At 38.2% G+C, this 24164-nt stretch overlaps 1 protein-coding gene across 1 annotated transcript in view; it reads right to left on the minus strand.

Annotated features, from left to right (window-relative positions):
* Positions 1–4588: 4588 nt before the first annotated feature.
* lrwd1 (leucine rich repeats and WD repeat domain containing 1) overlaps positions 4589–24164 on the minus strand; it is a 39991-nt gene continuing 20415 nt past the window's right edge. Inside the window, exons 9-16 of the mRNA XM_033046393.1 lie at positions 18667–18776; positions 17148–17352; positions 14718–14790; positions 12146–12286; positions 10631–10731; positions 8300–8458; positions 7119–7228; positions 4589–5502 (exon numbers count right to left, since the gene is read on the minus strand). Coding sequence (XP_032902284.1) covers positions 5362–5502; positions 7119–7228; positions 8300–8458; positions 10631–10731; positions 12146–12286; positions 14718–14790; positions 17148–17352; positions 18667–18776 — 1040 coding nt within the window. The 3' untranslated portion in view covers positions 4589–5361. The remainder of the gene's footprint in view (positions 5503–7118; positions 7229–8299; positions 8459–10630; positions 10732–12145; positions 12287–14717; positions 14791–17147; positions 17353–18666; positions 18777–24164) is intronic.

The raw sequence follows: 24164 nt of genomic DNA on the forward strand, positions 1-24164 counted from the left end.
GGTCGAGAGCCTGGATGTAAATATTACCAACAATTTGACCTGGAGCAACCACATTCAACATATGACCACGAAAGCACACTAATGCTTCTACTTACTCGGAATACTAAGGAAGTTCGACATGTCTCCCAACAACTTTTGCCACAGATCCACTACATAAAGCATCCTATCGGGATGCACCACAGCTTGGTTTGGGAACAACTTTGCCCATGACTGCAAGAAAATGCAGTTGTGGATGTAGCACAGTCCATTACACAAACCCGCCCTCCTCCCCCAGCAACTCCATCTACACTTCATGCTGCCTCGATAAAGTAGCCAACATAATCAAGGACTATTTACAGTCATTCCCTCTTCTCCCCTCTCCCGTCCAGCAGAGGATATAAAAGCTTGAGAGCACATACCACTGGATTCAGGAACAGCTTCTTTCCCACTGTTAATAAACTGCTGAGAAGTCTTCTCATAAACTGAGGTTTAGTTCCAATCTGCCACCTACCTCATTGCAGCTCTTGCATTTTTGTTTTATCTTCCTTTTCTCTGTAGCTGGAATGGTGTAACACTACATTCTGCACACTGGTATTCTTCTCTGTACATTATCTGTTGTACATGAAATAATTAGTTGTTTGCATTCATGTATGGTTTGATTTGACTGGAGAGCACGCAATTTTTTTCCACAGTATCTCAGCACACGTGATAATAATAAACCAATAATAAACCAAAACCAATGTTGCAAAGTAGGAATACCTCATTGACTCACCCGTCCAACAGAATCATACAATGATTACAGAGAACAGCATGTTCCCTGCTTAAAGATACATTATGCTCAGCTTCCTTTTTTCAAGTAAGTGAGATACTTTACAAGTAACTTGCGAACATAAACACTTCATAAACAACAACCATACATGGAATAAAAGTGTTTGAAACCTAATACAGTTCTGTTTGCAAACAGCCATATGCAATCGATAAATCACATCTCAGCCTGTAAAACTGGCTTTAGCCCAATTTACAACTTTTACTCCTTATACATTTTTGTTATTTTCCATTCTATGATTCATCTAACTGAATTATGATTACTCCCAAATGCTCTCGCATTGTCACCTTTCCAGCCCAGCACCCTCTCTTGGTTGGCCTGATTTAAAACTCCCCTTGAAATAATTCTGAATTTTAAACTTCCATTTCCTTCTACTCTAGTATTGAATTCGTACATGCTGAGACAGGTAAAATCCACTACAAATCTTCCCTTGGTTTTGTATTTCTATATTTTGTACATCTATATTTGTACTTCCATCTCCCTTGCACAATGAGATCTTAAATACAACTCCCATGACTGGCCTCTTTTCATCTCATTTCAACCGTTTTTGGGCTCATTTGTTGATCTGCAGCTTCCCATTCTACCCCACAGTAATTGTTTCCTTCACCATCAATGTGACAACCTCTTTCTATTGACGCCTCTCTATTCCAACCAGGACTGGCATCCCAGTCCAAACTTAAACCATTTTTCAGTAATAGACATATCATCCTTTCACATGTCCATCAGGTCTTCTTGTGTCAACATATTCACTATTAAGCATTGTTAAAATTCAGGGTTTTTTCTGCCATTACTTACTGTCACAGGCATGTTTACTAATCCCCTGCCTTCTGCATTCAACTTCGTTGATCTCCCTTTTGAAATTGTAGTTGGTTTCCCTCCTCATTTAAATCTATTTTTTGTGTATAAGATCACGAGGGAAATAGATAGGGTAAATGCACAGAGTCTTTTACCCAGAGTAGGGGAATCAAGAACCAGAGGACATAGGTTTTAGATGAGAGGGGAAAGATTTAATAGGAACCTCAGGGCAACTAGTTCACACAGGGGGTGATGGTTATATGGAAGCTTCCAGAGGATGTATTTGAGGTAGGTACAATAACTACTTTTAAAATACATTTGGACATGCATATGGATAGGAAAGGTTTAGAGGTTCCCAACCTTGGCAACTTTAATAGCACATAACAATGTTATTTCACTTATTTATGAACAACTAATGATATACCAGTACCAAACAGTCAGTCAATGAGAAAAAATATGTACAAACCCAAAATCAACAAATTTACCCCCTGGGTAGTCGAAGGTTGGAGGGATATGGTCCAAAAGCAGGCAGGTGAGACGAGTGTAGATGGGTTATCTTGGTGGGTCTAGGCAGGTTGAGCTAAAGGACCTATTTCTGTGCTGTATCACTCTAAATCCATCCCTGAAGTACCAACAAACTTCTGGGTAATGAGATGGTCCCACGCTTGTTCTGATGCAATGCTTATGCCTTATACTGGCTGCACCTCCCCCTAAGCAAGACCACAAGTGGCACACATAAAACTCTCCCTCCACCACCATCTTTTCAGCCACATATTTATTTACACTATACTCCTCATTTCTATGCACAAAGGTAGTTTGCAAAGGCAAAATCACTGGTTATCATTTCTGAGGTCCTAGATTTCATATTATTCCGAAGTCACTGTAACCTGCCTGCAGACTCTAATCCTTCCTTCTACCTACATTTTTGGTACCAATATAATCATCTCTGGTTGCAATCATCCTTCTTCAAAACTCTCTACATCCTTGGTCTTGGCAACAGGGAGACAACATCGTATCATGGAATCATGTCAGTGGCCACAGTGACATCTGTTTATCCCTTAAAATATTGAATGTCCTATCAGTTCAGCTTTTCTCTCCTTTACCTCCATCCTACACAGTTGAGTCACTCACTGAGCCAGTGGTTTTGACTGTATTCCACTAAGGAATCCTCACCTTCTCCAGCATTTGAAATAATCACCTATTAAAGAAAAAAGATCATCTCTGTGGATTCCCGTGTCATCTGCCACTGCCTAGCAGTCACCCATTTCTTTTCTACCAGAAGAAACTGCGGAATAACCATCTCTGAAAAGTGTTGCCTACATAGCGCTCACATGTGTAGATGCACTATGTTGTCATTAGCCCCTAGTGGAATGTCCAGCGTAACAATTGATGACACTTCTATGTGGTTGCCCAAAAGTCAAGGAGTATCCAGGATTTTCTGCATGGTGTGAGATATACATTCATTCGGACTGAGGATCCCTAAAATGTCTCTATTTACCAAAAATGCTAAATCAAACAACTCCCATATGTTAACACTTAACATATTTTTGTTTTATTTAATCAAATAAACATTTTCTTAATTTAACTATTTATACTTTTAATTGCATATTTTCAACAAATTCTCAAGGACTACCAAATTCTTTATCTTCACACCTGTTCAAACTGCAATCCCTTTAAGAATAATTCTTGCTACCTTTAAGCCATACCCAAATCTGATTCGGCCTCTGTTAGCAGCAAATATATCTTAGGTTAGCAGTATCTATTATTATGTAACTACTTGTTAACTGCCACTGACAGGCAGCTGTTTACAATTGGCTAACAGTAAAGTTATACCTGTAGTACATTCTGAATGCAAATCTAAAGACAAACTTTGGAGCAAAATCACTTCTTAACAAAAACCCATGCACACCAACTTCATGACTCTAATGTCCTGTTGAAGCTGCACTCTATTTATGATACATATGCAGGACCACCTAATGCTTCCCACTTACAATAATGGTTTAAATGTACAGTACCAGCTTCCAGTATAACAGAAGGTGGGTGGAGGGAAACAGATTGCAGACTCAGAGAAAAGGAAGGGACACATGTCATCAGTCACAAAATTAACTATTTGATAAGATATTTAAGTATCCTGAGAAATTTTCTGGATTTCTACTTGGAGTTTTCTTTAGGGCTCAAATGTATTTATTTAACTCATAAAAAATAATTTATCAGAATTCAGTGGCAATGGCTAGGTGGGACATTGAAAACCATAAATCTGGATTCATTTCAAAATAACTACGAGAAAAGCCAATGAAGCCTCATGATGGTACTATTTAATTCTGTTTTTGAGTTATTGAATTGCTTCTATCAATTAGGTGTCTGATAAATTAATATGCAAGACAGGCCGCAATCTGTTTTATATAAGTAAATACACCCCAAATAAATTAAAGTAAAAAAAAGAGATACATAATAAAACAGAGCAGAAAGTGTTTAATTTTATACCACACTTTCAATCATTCCAGACTATACAAAGCATAATTTTTAACAAAGGATTATTTTACTCTTGTATCTGAAATAGTAAGAAAATATCAACAGTACACATGTTTACATTTGTAAGTTAGATGATAATATGTGATACTTTCATCAATGGAGACACACGAGATTGCAGATGCTGGAATTGTTAACAAAAAAAATAAATTGCTGGAGGAACTCAGCCAGTCAGGCAGAAGCTTTTTGGTTTAGAGATACAGCATGCGGAAACAGGCCTTTTGGTCCACCAAGTCCTCTCTGACCAGCGATCCCCGAACATTAACACTATCCTATACACACTAGGGACAATTTCAATTATACCAAGCTAATTAACCTACAAACCTGTACGTATTTGGAGTGAAGGGAAGTGTCCAAAGATGCTGCCTGGCCTGCAGAGTTCCCCCAGCTGTTTATTTTTTTTGCTCATCATTCCATTCATGGCTATTTTATTCTGGTGAATAAACCTATAGCCACATAACATACAAGATGTTTAATGTTCAATGATTATATTATATTATGTGTACATGATTTGCTCTTCAAGTCCTGTTTAACTTTAAGATACTTCTTTAAGGATACAAGGTTTGATTACTGTTTAGATGAAGCTAAAGTTTGACAACTCTTTAGCAACATTATCTTTGCTTTTCAAGATCATTAAAATAAAATATTTCACTTCCTGGCCAGATTAATAATTTTTGAAGTGTAAACAAAAAATATAATAGTGTTTTACATGAAACTCGAACTATGATGGATTCTTAAAAAGTACACACAAAGGAACAAAGGACAATCGTTTCTAATATGCACATGCATATTTCCAACGAGTTAATAGCTTTTAATTAATTTTACATTTTATGGAGTAATGAGGTCATAAGGGAGAATATATAAAAAAGTATGTCAGATTTTTAATCTGCTTAAAAACATTAGAGGATAAATCAATGAAGGAACAGCAATTACACCCTGCAGCCTAAAGAAGAACTAAAAGTCACATTACTGTTCAGCAATAAAATAATGTCTTGCACATTATATATCAACTGTACTTATTCCAAATCACCTTTCATTAACAGCGTGATCGGTGAACTATTCGAATTTGTTGCAGTGACTCAATTATTCTTATACTACGTCCATATTTCTCATACAAACATTTTGACTTCTGAGATAAATCGCAGGACCCATTAGGATGCCAGAATGCATCGTTCAGTTGCAATAAAAGTCCAGGTGGCAATGGTCTGGATCTCCAGTACTTCTGCCGACAATTATATTCTTTTCCAAATAACAACAATGTTTTTATCTGTTGCTGCCACAAGATATTTAAATTCTGTATCAGTAATTGCAACATTTATCAAAGTTCCTTCAACTATTTCACCTTTTGCTTCTATAGTTGGCCACTTCAGAATCTGCAAAAAAAACATTAGCTAGATGAGCAAATGTAGGCATTAACTATCCTTCACAGTGTATTTTATGTACATCAATGTAATTATTTGATGCAGCTAGATAATTATTCAATGCTATTCACTGAAGTTAGTGTCTCACAGATCTTTCCATTCCTTCCCATTGAATCTACTGTATGTATGGACACTGGCAAAATGCTGACTGGAAAGTTATGAGAAAATCAAGCACCTAATGTCATTCCTCTTAAGATATTTAACACAAAAGTTTATGATCTGGAAGTATAGCTTTGGTTAATTTTCCCTTTATCTTTGACAATCAATGGAGTATTAGAACAAACAGTGAAGGAAGTATACAAAATGTCCAATAATCCTTTTAGAACTGCTATTAAAAATCAAGCACTGTATCTTCAAAGACTATTCCATTAAGAATGCAATATTTTCCTGTGAAATTGTTCTAAGCATATGTTATAGCATTTTAAATAAACAGGAAGCCAATTTCTAATCAGCTAAAGCTAAAGCCAGTCCAGATTTCATTGAGAATGGAAAGAAATTCTAAATAATTTCACACAGAAACTTTCAGTGAGGATATTATGCAGGTGCTAAAACAGTCTTAAGCAACTCCATTGCAAATAAATTGGAATCTTTGCACTCTTGCTTCTGACTGACTTGGTCAGTTGCTGCTTCATCTATAGGCATACAGTCCCTGGAAATTACCTACCAGTTCAACCTCGTTAAAGTAACGGCCTAAGACATTGAACAGAAAGCACCTTGGAACCCGGAACAGTACTATAAAAGGCGCTGTCCCGCTGTTTGTTGAGTTCCCTGGGCCAACATCAGCACTGGCAAGTGGAGGGGCAAATGGCTTGAGCATCAATGAGGCAGCTGGTGCAACAGTAATGGGGCAATGAATGGTAGCAGGCAGACAGTGATTAGGGCAGGGAGAAGGTAAGGGAACTGTGAGAATTATGGCATTTGTAGAAGAAAAACTCAAAATATCTGTTTCGGGCACAATAAAATGTATGATTCGTGTGAATGGCCCTTGGAAATTGATTTGGTTTGTAAATATGGTTCATGGATTTACACTCCAAACAAAAGATATGCATCACTGGCATAAACTGTTTTATTGGTTTAACAGCCAGATTAGCTCCACCTTGTTAAGAAAATGCACAAAAATAAGGTTTGACGGAAAAACATGTGGTGAAACAGCTAAAATTCTACATTTACCTAATCATGTCACAGGAAAACACAGGCATATTCACAATTGTTATACTCCTGCTGCAGATAAGTAGAATCCAAGAGACAATTGTCATATTCAAAGGCCAAAGATTGATGCAGCATTTCAAAAACTTTTCCCATCAGTAATAATAGTGAGAGTGCAACCATACATCAAAGAGAGTGGGGAAATTTGAACGGCACTCCATCTGATATGATTTCATTTGAACATTGAATACTAACATTAAAAATAACTGCAACAGATAAATTGGATTTTCTTCAAAATGTTGAAGGAAATTTTACAATTTTTATACTCCACTCGTGTACAATGTCTCGGGAAAAACCATTCGGCGACAATGTTTAAAATCTAGTTACTAATTTTAATTCAATTTTGTGTCAGTAAAAGATACCTGCGTTGGTGAAGTCTTTTTGCCAGAAGTCAGATATTCAGTGCTGGTCTCATCGAACTTATACATCCAAACGTCTCCTTTCTCATCTCCACATAGAAGATAGTTTTCAGCTGTAGAAATAATTCTGCTTAATTTTTGCGATATTTAATTATTATCAACCTTGATCCCTAAAAGTTCCGATATATTATATAACTCTTTAACATTTCATTTTTAAAGTTTTAGTGCCTTTACTTTGACTACTTTGTTTTAAGTTAAAGAATCAAATAAAGAAACTACTGAGAGGAAACTAAAGCGTCAATGAAAATAATATGATTATAATGACTGAATGGTATTTCCCAAAAGCTAGCCACAATGTTGTTTCAAGGTCAGTTTATTGTCACGTGTACCAATTAAGGTACAGTGAATTTCAAATTACCATACAGCCATACAAAATAAAGCAACTAGACACACAACTACATAAAAGTTAACATAAACATCCACCACAGTGGATTCCCCACGTTCCTCACTATGATTGAAGGCAATAAAGTCCAATCTTCCTCTTTTATTCTCGCGGGGCAGTCGAACTATCTGCAGTCGGGGCGATCGAACCTCCCGCAGCTGGCGGTCGAAGCCCCCGTGTCGGGGCGATCGAAGCTCCCGCATCGGGGCGATCGAAGCTCCCGCGTCGGGGCGATCAAAGCTCCTGTGGCTTGGAGTTCCCGAAGTCGGTCTCTAACCAGACTGCGAGCGCCGCGATGTTAAAGTCTGCAAGATCCTGCGGTTGGAGCCCCAAAGTCGATTCTCGACAAGGATCATGAGCTCTGTGATGTTATGTCTGCAGGCTCCTGCAGTGGAGCTCTCGAAGTTGGTCTCCAGCAAAGGCTGCCAACTCCTCGATGTTAGGCCGCAGTGCAGACGGAGATACGATACGGGGAAAAAATATTTTTAAAATCGCATCTCCGTTGAGGTAAGAGATTAGAAAAATTTTCCCTCAACTTTTAATAACATTATTTAGAGAGTTGGAGAGGGGTAATAATTTAACATAATGGAATTTCACATTTAAATAAACTTCAAAATTCATCAAAAAAGTTTACTGAATACAATATTACCCTAAAATGGCAGAAGAGCAAATGTTTATTGGGATAAATAAATAGCAAAAATCATGAAAACGTTCTGTTGTTCAAGACTTGTTATGCACTCACCTGGACAAGCAGCAAGTGCTATGTAAAGCTGTTCTGTGTTGGACCACTCAAACTCTCTCAGAATCTCTGCATGCACCTTAGTATTCTGTTTCTTCCGTTTTTGTAAAGTCTTATTCCAGCTCCACAGGTATATTGAGCCTTGCGTGGAACTTTTGGAAGCTGTTCAATCATACGGTAAAATATGTTTAAGTCTAATGGATTCTATAATCATTAAAGAAGCAGCAATTATGTAACATTGCAACAGGTCTTGCTTGGGAATGAGGTCTGCTTTCGTGGCAGTTTAAGGACTGGACCTTACTTAGAACACTCCTGGAGAGTCAGTAGTTTCAACTTTCTCCATGCAGGGGCCTTCTTTAATTTTCCTCCATCAAAAGTCAAAGTATCCTTTATTGTCATTCAGACCCTTCAGTCTGAACAAAATTACGAACCCTAACAGCCATAACACAGAATAAAATAACAAAACACACAATAAACACAGATTTAACATCCACCACAGTGAGTCCACCAGGCACCTCCTCACTGCAAGGGAAGAGTCCTTGTCTCTTCCCTCCTTGTTCTCCCTCTGCGTTGAGGCGATCCAGGCTTCCGATGTTGTGACCCTGCCGGGTGATGGTAAGTCCCGCGGCCGAATCCGAGCTCCGCGAACGGGCCGGTTCAAACTCCGCGGCCCGGGGCGGACAAAGCTGCCACCCTCCAGTCCAGCGGACAAAGCTGTTGTTGCGGGAGCTCCGGAGAACCGGCCACCAACCTGGGACCTGCGAGCTCCCGACGATGTCATCCACTGGGCCCGCGGCAGAGCCTCCGAAGTCATATCATACAATTTATTATACAATAAATTGGAAGCAAGATGGTAGCCATAGAACCATTAAACTGAATGGTACAAAGCCCCAGTTTTGTGGCCCATAAATCTATACAATAAGACAGTAAACTTGCATTACCCATATTCTATTTAATTAGGAAATAAGATTTTATTTGAAGAAACTGAATTGGTTATAATTGTTGGGTTTAGGTACAATAGAATTCCGATATCCAGTCCAATTTGAAAAGCCAGACACGAATTTTGATGGGGCAGTGAGCACTCTGGCCCTTTGAACCTCCTTCATTCTACATTAAATTAGATTAGCTGCCGCTGCTCTCTCTTTGAATTGTGTATTGTTGATGTCCTCACTATTTTTGTTGTTGTTTCGTTTCATTCCGCTTATATGTTTTGTAATCTGCTTACTAAATTTTGTAAGGCGTCCTTGAGAGTCCTTGAAAGGCGCCCATAATGTATAATAATTATAATAATAATAATAATAATTAACATCATGGCTGAACTTCTTCCTAAACACCATTTTACCGCACTAACGTATAATCAAAGGATTCTGTGATAAGGGCTAGAAATCATTCAATCAATCAATCAATCTGTTGTTATACAACACAATAACTAAATGTCCTGAACACTTCAGGGAAGGGAATTCCAAAGTTTCGCAATCCTGTGAATACATTTTTCATCTCAGTCATGAGCCTGAAACCCTTATTCTGAAACTTGCCTCATGTCTACTCCTTAGCCAGTAAAACATTCTCCCTGCATTTGTCAATCCCATTACGAATATTGTACATTATGTAGGATCTCATCTAATTCTTCAAAACTAGAAAATGAGGTCCCAGTCTAGTTAATCTGTCCTCATATAGCCAACCTGTCAATTGTGGAATCAGTATAGCGGATCTTTGCGTGTATAACAAGGCTCACAAAGGCCTTATACAATCGCATTAACAATTTTTTTCTCCTGTACGCAATTCTTATATAATAGATGAACATATCACTTTTGCTTTTAATTGCCTGCATGTTGGGCTTCAATGATTTGTGTACAAGCACGGCAGTGGTCCCTTTGAACGTCAACACCACTTAATCTCGCACAATTTAATAAATTCTCCACTTTTCTGGTACAAGCATCAAAGTGGACGTGTTTTGCACGTGTTTTTCAACATTATATTCCATCTGCCACGTCTTCACTCTTTACCCAGCTTTTTTTTTTAAGCTGAGAAGCTCTTTCACATTCTTATCCATGCTCAAAGTCAAATCTACTTTCACGTTATCAGGAAACTTGGAAATGTCATTCTGGCCCAAATTGTTGATTGAATTTGTGAATAAATAGAACTCAAGCACTGATCTCTGAGGTATCCCACTAGTCACAGCCTGTCCACCTGAGAGAACAAAATCTTTACTCTAAATCTTTTGTTTTCTATTTAATAACTAATTGTCAATCCAGATTACATTATTCCAAGTCTATATACTCTGATCTTGGTGATCAAACAGCTATCATTTTCATAACATTTTAATGTACTTACCTATAAGATCATCACTGCAGAAAACTAACGTATCAATCACATGGTAATTATTTTCATCCTCTTTATTGTAAATTGGGAAAAGAAATTCCATCTCAAAGTTTCTGGAAGTCAAAAATAAAATCCTACATTAACTATAAAGAATTGTACTCAGCAGCACACAAATGATGAGCTTCTTTCCCAAGTTGATTATTCATTAATACTTTTTATATCAATATGAATTCAAAATTTAAAAAAACTAAGTGATGGAGTGCTACATATTCTTGGTGATTTATGAGTACATGCATACAGATTTTACAACTGTTGCTGAATCCCAAATCTTCCCTATGGGACTAACAAATCCCTATAGATATTTGTCCTACATGCATCAGTAATATTAGTACTACTGTGTTCCCAATTTAAAAAAAAAAAAATTGCATGATTATTCACACTTTCAATTTAAATTTTGGTGGTCCATGGGTTCCCATCAATGACGGGAGGAGAAAATTAGTTTAAAGGATATTTTTTACAAAATGTTATAGGTAGGACAGGAATGGGATTGGGGAGGGTGAAATGAAACAAAAAACAGAAAAAGAAGGGCTAATGTACAGGAGTTAAAAAAATTAGGAGGCAGAGATTTAACCTGTTTGAAAGAAGGATTAGAAAAGATATGAGAAGATATCTTTGCACCCAGCAAGTGATAAGTCTGGAAGGGTAGTGGAAGCAGAAATGTTCTTCTCATTTATAAATGGTGACCTGCAGGGCTATGGCCCTTGTGCCAAAAGGTGTGTTTCAGCTGGACAGCTCTCTCTTAACTGGCACTGATATAAAAGCCTCCTTTTGTGCCATTATTTTCTGATAATTCTATGAGAAAATCAATATTATGACTTTATTAATGGGAATGCACAGTCTATGAAAAATCGATGATCTACAATAATAGTAAAAGTTTCTACATAGTAAAAGACAAGTGAAAATACAAGGGGATTTCTGAAGAGATCTTGAGAGTGAATGGGATCATGAAATTGCGCAGCAAATCGATTGAATTAATTGAAAGATACAACATAGAAACTGGCCCTTCGGCCCACTGTGTCCATGCTAACCATCGATCCCCATTGACACTTGTTCTATGTAATCTCACTTTCACATCCACTCCCTACACACATTAGGGGCAATGTTATAATTTTATAAAAGTCAATTATTCTACAAATCCACACGTCTTTGGGATGAGGAAGGAAACTGGAGCACCTGGAGGAAACCCTCATAGTCAATTGGAGAACATGTAAATTGAGTCACATAGATTGAGTCAGAGTTTCTGGTACTGTGAGGCACCACTGTGCCGCCCCTGATGTGATAAACCAGATTCAGTTGATTGCCTATGAAATGCAAGAATGTTGGCACAAAAATAATGGTATTTGAACAAGATACAATAAGTGTGGATCTCAACAAGATTGAAACCTTTCACAAGGGAGGGGACAATTGTGGAAAAATATCTTAACAAAAAAACACAATTAAATGTGACATACGGAATAAATTACTTGCCTTTTTCCTTCAGGTTTAGTTTGCCTGATGTCCCAGGCAAAGCAACCGTTTTCACAGGCAGCCACAAGATAATGATCAGGGCAAGTTGGAACAAGGCTCATCTTGAAAGGAGTTGAACCACTCTTCAAAACCAGCAAACGACTGTTGCAAAAGAAAACAACAGATGTTAAATCTTGTCATTCTAATTACAAATCCCTATTCTCTAGCGGGAAAAAAATCATACAAAATAATCACTTCCTATACTTGGCTTAGTACTTTACATGGTAATTTTGCTTCTCTACTCCTTGCAAATATCACATAATGTATAGTTTATTTAAAGATGTACCCCATATACTAACAATTTTGCAAAAATGTGTTTATTAAATCTAAATGTGCTCATAATGAAAAGACACAATCATGTCAAAGATTACTCGAGTCTACATCAAAGTGTTTTATATCCAATAAATATTTACTTACAGTGCCCTCCATAATGTTTGGTACAAAGACCCATAATTTATTTATTTGCCTCTGTACCCCACAATTTGAGATTTGTAATAAAAAAAAATCACATGTGGTTAAGTGCACATTGTCAGATTTTAATAAAGGCCATTTTTATACATTTTGGTTTCTCCATATAGAAATTACAGCAATGTTTATACATAGTCCCCCCATTTCAGGGCACCATAATGTTAGGGACACAGCAATGTCATATAAATGAAAGTAGTCTTGTTTAGTATTTTGTTGTATACCCTTTGCATGCAATGACTGCTTGAAGTCTGCGATTCATGGACATCACCAGTTGCTGGGTGTCTTTTCTGGTGATGCTCTGCCAGGCCTGCATTGCAGCCATCTTTAGCTTATGCTTGTTTTGGGGGCTAGTCCCCCTTAGTTTTCTCTTCAGCATATAAAAGACATGCTCAATTTTGTTTAGATTGGGTGATTGACTTGGCCACTCAAAAATTGAGCGTTTTTTAGCTTTGAAAAACTCCTTCATTGGGATCATTGTCATGCTGTAGAATGAATCGCCGGCCAATGAGTTTTGAGGCATTTGTTTGAACTTGAGCAGATTAGATGTGTCTATACACTTCAGAATTCATTATGCTACTACATCAGCAGTTGTATCATCAATGAATACAAGTGAGTAAGTAAATTTTATTTATATCGCACGTTTAAATCAACTCGCGTTGAAACCAAAGTGCTTTACATAGAAGAAATAATTAGGTTTCCGTACATCCATAGAAAAAGAAAAAAAAGAAAAATGACACAACACATTATAGAATTTAACATGAACGTCCCTCCATAGCAGAATCAAAATTTTCCTTTGTGGGAAAAGGCACTAGAAAGTTCAGTCCTGTTCCTCTGTGATCACCCGATGTCGGGGCCTATTTGTGGCCTCCGCCGCCAGTCCGATGTTTTCAGGCCCTCTTGCTGGATGATGGAGCTCCGCCGTCGGGAGAAACACTCCTCAGCGGTTTGGCGTGCCTGGAACGGCTGCTCCCTCCCCGGAGACCGCGGCTCCCGATGTCCACAGGCCGCGCTTGTGAGCCAGTACCTTCAGCCGCCATACATGCCAGGCCGTAACGCCCCTACCACCATGTTTCATAGGTGAGGTGGTATGGTTTGGATCTTGGGCAGTTCCTTCTCTTCTCCATACTTTGCTCTTGCCATCACACTGATATAAATTAATCTTCGTCTCATCTGTCCAACAAGATCTTTTTCCAGAACTGTGGTTGCTCTTTTAAGTGTTTCTAGGCAAACTATCTGGCCATCCTATATTTGTGGCTAACCAGTGGTTTGCATCTTACAATGTAGCCTCAGTATTTCAGTTCATGAAGTTTTGCGATTAGTAAGCTCACCAGTGCTCTCTTTCTTCTGAATTATGTTTCAAACAGTTTACTTTGGTAAGCCTAAGGTTTGGCTGATGTCTCTAACAGTTTTATTCTTGTTTCTCAGTGAGCAATCACCACTTCAAGTGGCAGATGGTGAGCACTCAACAGGCTTTTTCCTGCCTGTAGTCTATGCGGGCTGCAGCCTGAGATCTTCCCTACACTCCATCAGCACAAAGACACAAGCTTCCCTATTTTTAGTAAATATAATCTTTAGAATATTGAAAACAAACCACTGACAAGTTACCTAAACTTAGATTTTACTGTTGGTAATTAAAGCATCTAAGCCAAGATTGTAACTGGTTCAGTAAATAACATAATTCCAATCATAACCACATTTGAAGATACAAGACCCTCCGCATTGTGAGGGGTTGAGGGAGGGTGGTTGCATTCCTAGAAAATGTCCGTACCACAATTTTCCATAATGCGATGCTGGATCATCTGTGCATATGTCAAGAAACCCTAGTTGAAAAAAGAATTGTGATTTATTGATTCTGTGAGTGTTTTTATTCCATATACTCACAATTTTGGGCAATGAATTGTGAATTCTGTAAGGACTAACTTCCATAACCTGAATGCCCATAACGTGGAAATGACTTACATATTCCCCGAAATAATAAATTATATTCCCTGAAATTGCAATGATGATTAGATGGAGATATGTTAGATGGAGAAATTGTTTCTGTTCAAGTCTGCACAATACATACCTTGCTTGAAACCTGTAATTTAGATCTGGAACACCAATATCCCATAAGATGATTGTATGATCATAGGAAGCAGCTGTTGAAAGAAAGTGAATTAACATTATAATCGTAAGTGCTGTGAAACTGAGGGAATTTTAAGACTTACCTTTCAATAGCTCATGGATCTACTGTTTTTGTTATTTTGTGAACTGACTGATTATGATCATAATATTACATTATCATTAAAACATTTTGGTCACATATTTATAATATTTGCAAACTCAAATAATGATGTCATAATTGAATAGAGGAATCTCTCAGAAGTAATGTCTTACAAAAAATTACCACTCAAATTGATAATTATGGGTTCTCAACTGAAGCCCAAATCATTGATAACATTGATAAAATGTTATAAAGCATTGTCCATTGCTTTCTCTCACTGATCAAATTTTGGATCCACATGCCTGCTTCCCCTTTAATTGCATAGGCTTTTATTTTTCTGTGTCTGCCATGAAGGAAGTTTACAAAAATCCTATCGACCACATCAAATGTTTTAGGCTAGGCGAAAACAAAACAGCTTTGAGATTCCCCTGTGTGCAGCACAGCACTGTCAAAGCGCTTATAATGAAATATACTGAACAGGTACAGCAATGAGGCAGGATGGGGAGAACAGATGATTTCTCTTTCATAGATCAGTGATGTTGTAAATCTATGTAAATCCTATGAAATTGAAGAATTGCTTCATGATGATTTGTGAATATTTTTTGGTGTCAGGTCCAATTTCAAAATAAAGCAAAGTTCATATTGTTCTTTTCAAACACTTCAATGGCATTATTTTTTTGGAAGATAAAAGTATATAAATCCATTCAGTTTTACGCAGCACTTTCCTTAAAGTCTGTTAGGGATAGGTAATATTTTCAGCAGAGTGCACATAAAAAAATTACTTTCCAAGGAAAACTGATTTGCTTCATGCAAAGGATATATAGATTAGGATTCGGTGTGGATGAAATTTGATCAAGATCCAGATTTCACACCCAGCATTAAATTGTGACCCTCCTCCTATATACATGCCCAAACCATCACTCAAGATCTTGACCTTATCTATCGTCCAACTCAACACACACCCCAACCCTTGGCCTCATTCCCACCCTCTCCGAAGTGACAGACACTTGTAAAAACATTCATAGGCATGCCTCGTACATCTGATTTAACAGGCTTACCAAGAGACAAAGAACCTATGGGCCAGTGCATGCAAAGTCAAGTCAGAACCAGGATTTGTTTTACATTTTAGTCGTCAGGTTTATAGCAGTAAATCTTCCATGTGAGAATGAGTAAAGTTGTTAGAGTGAAATTACAAGGTTTAAGTGAAACAATGAGAAGGTTGTTCTCCAAACCTACATCTTTCTAAACTAATAAGGGGAGCAGCATAACTTTGAATTAGTGTGAAATTAAGTAGAACAGTGTTAGAAGGAGGTTTAGGGATTAGCATTCCCATATATTATTATACAATGAGATTTGAAGTAACAATAAAAAGAATGGTGAAGAGACAAGTTCAAGAATGTTGGACTGGAAAAAACAGTTCAAATTCCTGTGCAGGAATTTGACAAAAATTCAAGGAGGTAGTAAAGAGGTTAACACTTTGGTCATTTGAAAAGTTTAGAGCCCAGATTGTAATTAATGTGATGAAGAGGGCTTTGACAAATGCCAAGGAGAATGGTAACAGTCCTCAGAATGACATTCAATGTGATGTGGTCGAGAAGTGAAATCAAGAAACATGATAAAAGAGGGAAGATGCTTCAAGATATGACTGAACAGATATCTGGGGATTCAAATGTACAATTCCTGAAAACCATAGTGTGAGTAAATATTATTTTTTTAAATGAAAAATTTCCATTTAACATGCAAGAGCTTAAAAATAAGTAATGATAGGTTTGTTTTTATATTTTAGAGTAATATATGGATGAGGATATCCCTCATCAAAAATAAAATTCTCATCTATGAAATAGAGCAAAATTCAGATTCATATACAGCCTGTCATGAAAACGTAATTACTAGTAGTTACATTGCGTACATTTCCCACAGAACATAGAAGCAATGGGAAGATTTAAAATGACTTTGATAATTTAATTTAGAAAATATTATTTCTTCTGATGAGCATCAATAACAGGTGCACTGGTTCAGAACAATTACCATTCAATTAAATAAATTATTTAGAACTAATTTCTTAAACTCACTCAGAAATGCCAACTTAATGTCTCTCTTCTGTACTAAAGATCAGGTACAATTTAGAATTGGTTTATTTTAGCAGATCTTTTACCATTATTTTACTGCATGTAATACCTGTTAATGTGCTTTCCATGCTCCCCATCAATATTAAACATTAGACCTATTCTTCTTCCCTCACTTAAACTAAATCATTGTAAAATATCTGACCATATCAAGTTTAATACTTACTGAAGAGAAATGTTTCCCTTATAGGAGAAAAGCAGAGCGTCGAGATTGATTTTCTGTGAGCCTTTATGCTTCCATAGCAGTAGTTTACTTTTGTGTGAATCAGCTTTACTACACCCAACTGGCCAGCCACGGCTAATACATTGAGTTTTCTTTTCTGATTCGTGTCAATCATTGTAAGGGTGGTCCAGGCCAGAGAAAATAAATCCTGAAGAATATATTATTATGCTTTATCAATTGGTTCTGATGATAAATCAAATAGGAAAGCATTGTGGCACTGAAATTGGCTTACTCATTAATGATCAGAACATTTAAATCTCATATATCGTAACAACTAATCTATAACAGTTACATGTTAATCTTTCTACATCATGTTTAAATCACAATATTGCTGGTATCATGAAAAAACTGATATCAAACATACTTAAAGCACTGATCTCAGTCAGAAATTTAGGATGAACCAATTTTTCCAAAATATTTATTCTAAATATTAAGAGGGAAAAGAGAATCTGAGAAGCTTGTAAAAATAATAGATGATACGCTAAACATGTTGAAAAATCTTCACGAGTCTTCCCGAGCTTACCTGCCATTAGCGAGTCTTCCCAAGCTTACCTGACGTTAGCGAGTCTTCCCGAATGCCTGCCGTAAGCCTTACGAGCCGCTAAGAGACGTCCCTGAGCTCCGATGTACCCGCTACATTCATTCTCCGAGCTTACCACGAGTTTAATTTTTTTTAAATTAGGGTTCATCTTGGAATGAACTTGTACCGTGGGACAGGACCATTAGTTCCCCTCGAACTGCTTCCTCTTAACCAAAACTTATAGCCTTTAGTTTACGATACCTCTGCTAGAGTATAACATTTCCTACTATCAATACACCTCATAATTTTGGAATGCCTCGTTCAGATACCCCCTCAACCTCCTCTGCTCCAATGAAAATAAACCCAGCCTTTTCAATTTCACAATGCGACAACCACAGCTATACGTCATATTCCAGTTCAGGCTAAATCAATGTTTTATAAAATTGTAGCTTAACCCTGCCATTATTTGAAGGCAAGTATGCTCAATTCACAGGGACGATTAACATATAAGCATCCTAATTGTCAAGCAACTCTTTGCCTGCATTGATATTGCCTAACCCGCTGAGTTCATCCAGCAGCTCAGATTTAGAGAGCTGGTTGGTAGGTTAAGAAGTACTAATACAAGTGGGCCATTAGAAGATGCATTTACTTTGATGGCATCATTCAGTTTTAGTGAACTGGTAATGCCCACCAGAGGTATCCATCCCACTGGATTGTCACCACATGTCAGGAGGTTCTTGTGAGCATTGGAAGCCATTCAACGGTATGGTTAGCATGCAAAGTTCATCAGAATATCCAGGTAGTATGAAGTGGGCATGTTGCCTGCATTACATCAGCAACGTAGCTTAATCATGCAGCAATATCGCCACGTTTTCTGAAATGGGGGTGAGAAGCTATAGGTTTATCCAAATTAAATGTAATGTTTTGCATAATTCTACTTACATCTCCAATTGATTTGTACTTGTGATGAACAATCCCAGTTTCACAGTCAATGATACAAACGGAATCTCCTCCACATATAGCCACATTGCGAGACGATTGCATCCAAACATCTAAATCAAATATTAATTAAATAGTTTATGCAGAGCAAGTTATTTTCCCCCAAGTATTTCTGACTAACTTTTTATTTAAAAAAATGAAAACAGAGAAATAACACAGGAAAACAGAAAGACCACCAAATAAACATTCTCCAAGAACTGTCATTTCAAAGGTTAAAAGATACCTCTAAGAATGTCTACTCCTGTAATCCCTTTATTAAGCATCTCAAAGGTCAGGTAAAATGAGATCATTAATTGGATAATAAGATTAATTTTTATGCTATCACGGCATCACCCATGAACAGATTCTCATCTAAATACTCTGGTGAACTCATTGCTAACCAATTTAGCTTTTAATGCCAAGTCTCTGCCTAAGAAATCTGTAGCAATTGTAATTTGTTTTGTTGCATAGTATATTATTTTTAAATATGAAGAATTACAAAACGTTTCATTCTGATCAGTTTCCCACCAAATAGAGAAAAATGTTTTTCAATCCTTTAAAAATAAAACTGGAACTGCAAAAGCCGCAATAATGTTTTGTGGGGATCAGGTTAAAAAATTGATTTTTATTTTTCATGCACAGAGCATCTAAACCACTGTTTCACTACATCAGTCATTAGGAGCTGCGTGAGAATAGAATGCTGATTGCACTCATTTTCTTTTATAGGAAAATGAACTCCTTTCCTCACAAAAATGTAACACAGCACATTATATGTGTTGTTTCAAATTGATTAGTATCAGATGCTTATATCTGAGAAGAAATCTGCTTAAAATATAACTCAAATTGTAGTCATCAAGTATTCTCAAAAAAATCGCCAAAAGGGCAACTGTTACAGGACCCTGAGTGCTATCTGAATGGATGGAAATAATAAATTAGATATTTTTTTATTTGTGACACTTCAAAGTGTATCTATGCTTTTATTCAGTAGGATCTCACTAAGTTCTTCGGGACTGCTTCTCTTTACAACCCAAATGTTGGTGACATAAATGTCGTAGGGTATTAGGAATATAGGAATATGCCTCATTTGGATATTTAACTCGTCTCAACGCACTGGTATCTCACTTTCCACTCGGAATGTATTTTCAGAAAAAAAGAATGGCAATAGAATTAACTCTAAAAGGGGAATTACATAGTGACCGTCAATGACATGAAGTGCTCCCTTTTGCATGAATGTAACCAATATATTCAGCAAGCTGATATACTGGCAAGTTTTGAGGAATTGTTATTGTTTTCTAATTTTCTTTCAGTAAAAATAATTTCCGCTGCTCCAAGAGTGTTAAAGTATTCTACATCATGGCAGTAAATGTTTAGTTTTTTGATGAAAGGTTAACAACTTGGAACACTAACTGTTTCCCGCCAAAGATATGTTGAGTGCTTCCAGCAATTTATTTTGCTTTAATTTCATTTGTTTAACATGTGCAATTTTATGCTTTTAGATAATTTTTAAAAAGAGTAACTTGGTGCATAAGAAATGTACAATATGCCTCTGCCTCTTTGAAAAAAACATTCAAAAATGGGCTAGCCACAATAGACAATAGGTGCAGGAGCAGGCATTTGGCTTTTCGAGCCAGCACCGCCATTCAATGTGATCATGGCTGATCCCCAATCAGTACCCTGTTCCTGCCTTCTCCCCATATCCCGACTCTGCAATTTTTAAGAGCCCTATCTTGCTCTCTCTTGAAAGCATCCAGAGAACCTGCCTCCACTGCCCTCGGAGGCAGGTAATTCCACAGACTCACCACTCTCTGTGAGAAAAAGTGTTTCCTCGTCTTTGTTCTAAATGGCTTACTCCTTATTCTTAAACTGTGGCCCCTGGTTCTGGACTCCCGCAACATCGGGAACATGTTTCCTGGCTCTAGTGTGTCCAAGCCCTTAACAATCTTATATGTTTCAATGAGATCCCTTCTCATCCTTCTAAACTCCAGAGTGTACAAGCCCAGCTGCTCCATTCTCTCAGCATATGACAGTCCTGCCATCCCGGGAATTAACCTTGTAAACCTACGCTGCACTCCCTCAATAGCAAGAATGTCCTTCCTCAAATTAGGGGACCAAAACTGCACACAATACTCCAGGTGTGGTCTCACTAGGGCTCTGTACAACTGCAGAAGGACCTCTTTGCTCCTATATTCGATTCCTCTTGTTATAAAGGCCAACATGCCATTTGCTTTCTTCACTGCCTGCTGTACCTGCATGCTTACTTTCATAGATTGATGTACAAGGACCCCAGATCCCGTTGTACTTCCCCTTTTCCCAACTTGACGCCATTTAGATAGTAATCTGCCTTCCTGTTTTTGCTACCAAAGTGGATAACCTCACATTTATCCACATTAAACTTCATCTGTCATGCATCTGCCCACTACCCCAACCTGTCCAAGTCACCCTGCATTCTCATAGCAGGGTGACTTGGGAAGCCACATCTTCCCATCTCCACCCAAGTCGCACCAGCTTCTTGTTTTCACCCAACAAACAATTAACAAGGGCCTGTTTCCTTTATCATCGTTACTTTTTTGCATATCTTTCATTCATTGTTCTATATCACACCACATTAAGAGTCAAGAGTGTTTTATTGTCATATGTCCCAAATAGAACAATGAAATTCTTACTTGCTGTAGCACAAACGAATATATAATCATAATAGATAATAACAAAATCTCAGGGGGGAGGAAACAAACAATAACAGTGCAATAATAATAATAGTCTAATGTAGTTCATAGGTTATGAGGTTGTAGTGTTTAATAGCCTGATGGCTGTAGGGAAGAAGCTGTTCCTGAACCTGGACGTTACAGTTCTCAGGCTCCTGTACCTTCTTCCTGATGGCGGAGGCGAGATGAGTGTGTGGCCAGGATCAAAGATTATAGAGGAGCAAGATAGACCACTCATCGAAAAACGCGTAGTATGACGTGTGTGATTGTCGACGCCATTTTATTGAGCATTTTTTTGGGCTTCCCCCATACTGTCATGGCGTCCTCATGTAAATCTTCATCTCACTGCTCCGCTATCAATTGTTCTAATCGTAAATCTAAACGACCAGACCTGTCATTCTTTAGGTTCCCCGATAAAAAAGAAAGGTAAGAAAATATTTTTAAAATTTTTTGTCGATATTCTGTCGTGAAAATGTTATTTTCTGTTCTCCCATCAACGGCCATTGTGAAACTAGGTTTGTCGGTACATTAGAAAGTTAGTAGACTTATTTTTAATAGATCTTTACTTACCACTATAATAAAGACAATTTTAACACTTCTGTACGTTTTTGGTTTTGTTCTTGTAAGGGATTGGTCTCCAAAATATGGCCCGCGGGACACATTGGGCCCAGTGACCAGGAGATTTTTCGAGCTCAGATTCAAGTCCGAGAACGCGGCGGCTGTTACCCGTTATATTCCTCGAATTGTCGATACATCACAAGCAAAGATCACAAGCCCGCCGTGAAGAAGGGTGCAATCAAATATTATACAACTCTGCTCTATCATCTCTGGGTGCAATGGTGGGCCGGGGGGTTCGGCGGCGGCGGCCGCAATCAAAGGTACGAGAGGAGCTCTGCTCTATAATCTTTGGTCGGAATGGGACGGCTGCACGTTATAATGTGCTATCGTTCCACTCCCTCTCCCCATTCTCCCTGTCCCCTTCTCCCTCTCCCCCTTCTACCTCTCCCCCCTCCCCCTTTTCCCTCTCCCCCTTCCCCCTTTTCCCTCTCCCCCTTCTCCCTCTCTTCTCTCGATCTCTCTCCCCTCTCTTCTCTCGATCTCTCTCTCCCTCTCTTCTCTCGATCTCTCTCTCTCTCCCTCTCTTCTCTCGATCTCCCTCCCTTCCCTCTCTCCCTCCCTTCCCTCTCTCTCTCCCTTACCTCTTCGTGAGAGTTGACAGCTCTGCTATGCCTTGGGTCCAAAAGAGGATAGAAAGAAAATACTTAATAGTCTTTGTAAGAAGTTTTAATAAGCTCTTCTACATTTAAGGTAAATTGACATATTAGAGGCAAAAAGCATCTTCAATATACAGGTCTCTCCACACAACTGAAAACAATTGCATTTAAGTGATATATCATCCATTGTTCAGGCATGTAGTTATGATCATCTTTTTTCTTATTAGTTGATCCTAAATGATATCTCCTGTAATTTCAGATGTCAACAGTGGGTCCAGAATACTCGTCGACAAGATCTCCTGCACCGAACTGCAGAGTATTTGTCAAATAACTACCCTCTTATGTACATTGTGTGAAATTGTGATTTGTTAACTGCACAAAACTAATGCAAATGGCGATATATTTATTATTGTATCTACGTTGGACATTTTGCTCTTTGGTGTCAGAACAACGGGGTGGGAGATTGCAACCTTCACGTGGTCCGCCCTGTTTCGACAAATGCAATCAACCTGGTGTGCACAGTCAAATAAGATCAAATAGAACAAGTTGTCCTACAACTTTAGGCTGTGCACGCCATACGCAAGAAGAAGAAGAAGTGTCAGAACGCAGTCTGAAGAAGGCTTCCGACCTGCAACGTCACCTATTCCTTTTCTCCAGAGATGCTGCCTGACCCACTGAGTTACTCCAGCATTTTGTGTCTATCTCTGTTTAGATTGGACTCGTGGGTGGAGATTGCGGCTGGTCTGGTGATCTAGAACGAGGGCCAAAGTCTCAGAATATGGGTAATGATATTTAGTAATGAGACAAGGAGCAGTTTCTTCACTCAAGGGCTGGGAATCTTGGAATTCTTGATCGCGTGAGATGGTGGAAGTCGAGTCCTTGAAAGGAGAGATTTTTTTTTCAAATACGAAAAGGATGAAGGATAATGGAGAGAATGTGGGAATAAGGTGTTGAGGTGCAGGATCAACAATAATCTTACTGATGGTGGTGTGAACTTAGATGGCTTATCCTTGCTTTTATTTCTTACAGAGATACAGCGCGGAAACAGGCCCTTTGGCCCACCGCGTCCGCTTTGACCAGCGATCCCCGCACACTAACACCATCCTACACACACTAGGGACAGTTTACACTTATACCAAGCCTACAAACCTGTATGTCTTTGGAGTGTGGGAGGAAACCGAAGATCTCGGAGAACACCCATTCAGTCATGGAGAGAACCTACGAACTCCGTACAGACAGCACCCACGGTAAGGCAGCAACTTTACTGCAGCACCACCATGCCGCCCTTAATCCACTAGGGCACTAGGTTACAATAAACTTCCTACATATTCCAGGAATGCATGTCATAAAAATGGGAGAGGTTTAAATGCATTGTAAAATCTGCTCTCAGTTTCCTAGATCGGTATTGCTCTAATGGCCTCTTTGTATCATTTTCTTTGATTTAAACCATCCATTGTTCTGCATTTAGATTTTATTTTTCCCCCTGTGGATCACAAGGCACTGTTTGTTTCAGGGGTGACTCTAATCTCCAGCGTAATTTGACAAG

This window comes from Amblyraja radiata, chromosome 28, assembly GCF_010909765.2.
Source record: "Amblyraja radiata isolate CabotCenter1 chromosome 28, sAmbRad1.1.pri, whole genome shotgun sequence".
Taxonomy (NCBI): domain Eukaryota; kingdom Metazoa; phylum Chordata; class Chondrichthyes; order Rajiformes; family Rajidae; genus Amblyraja; species Amblyraja radiata.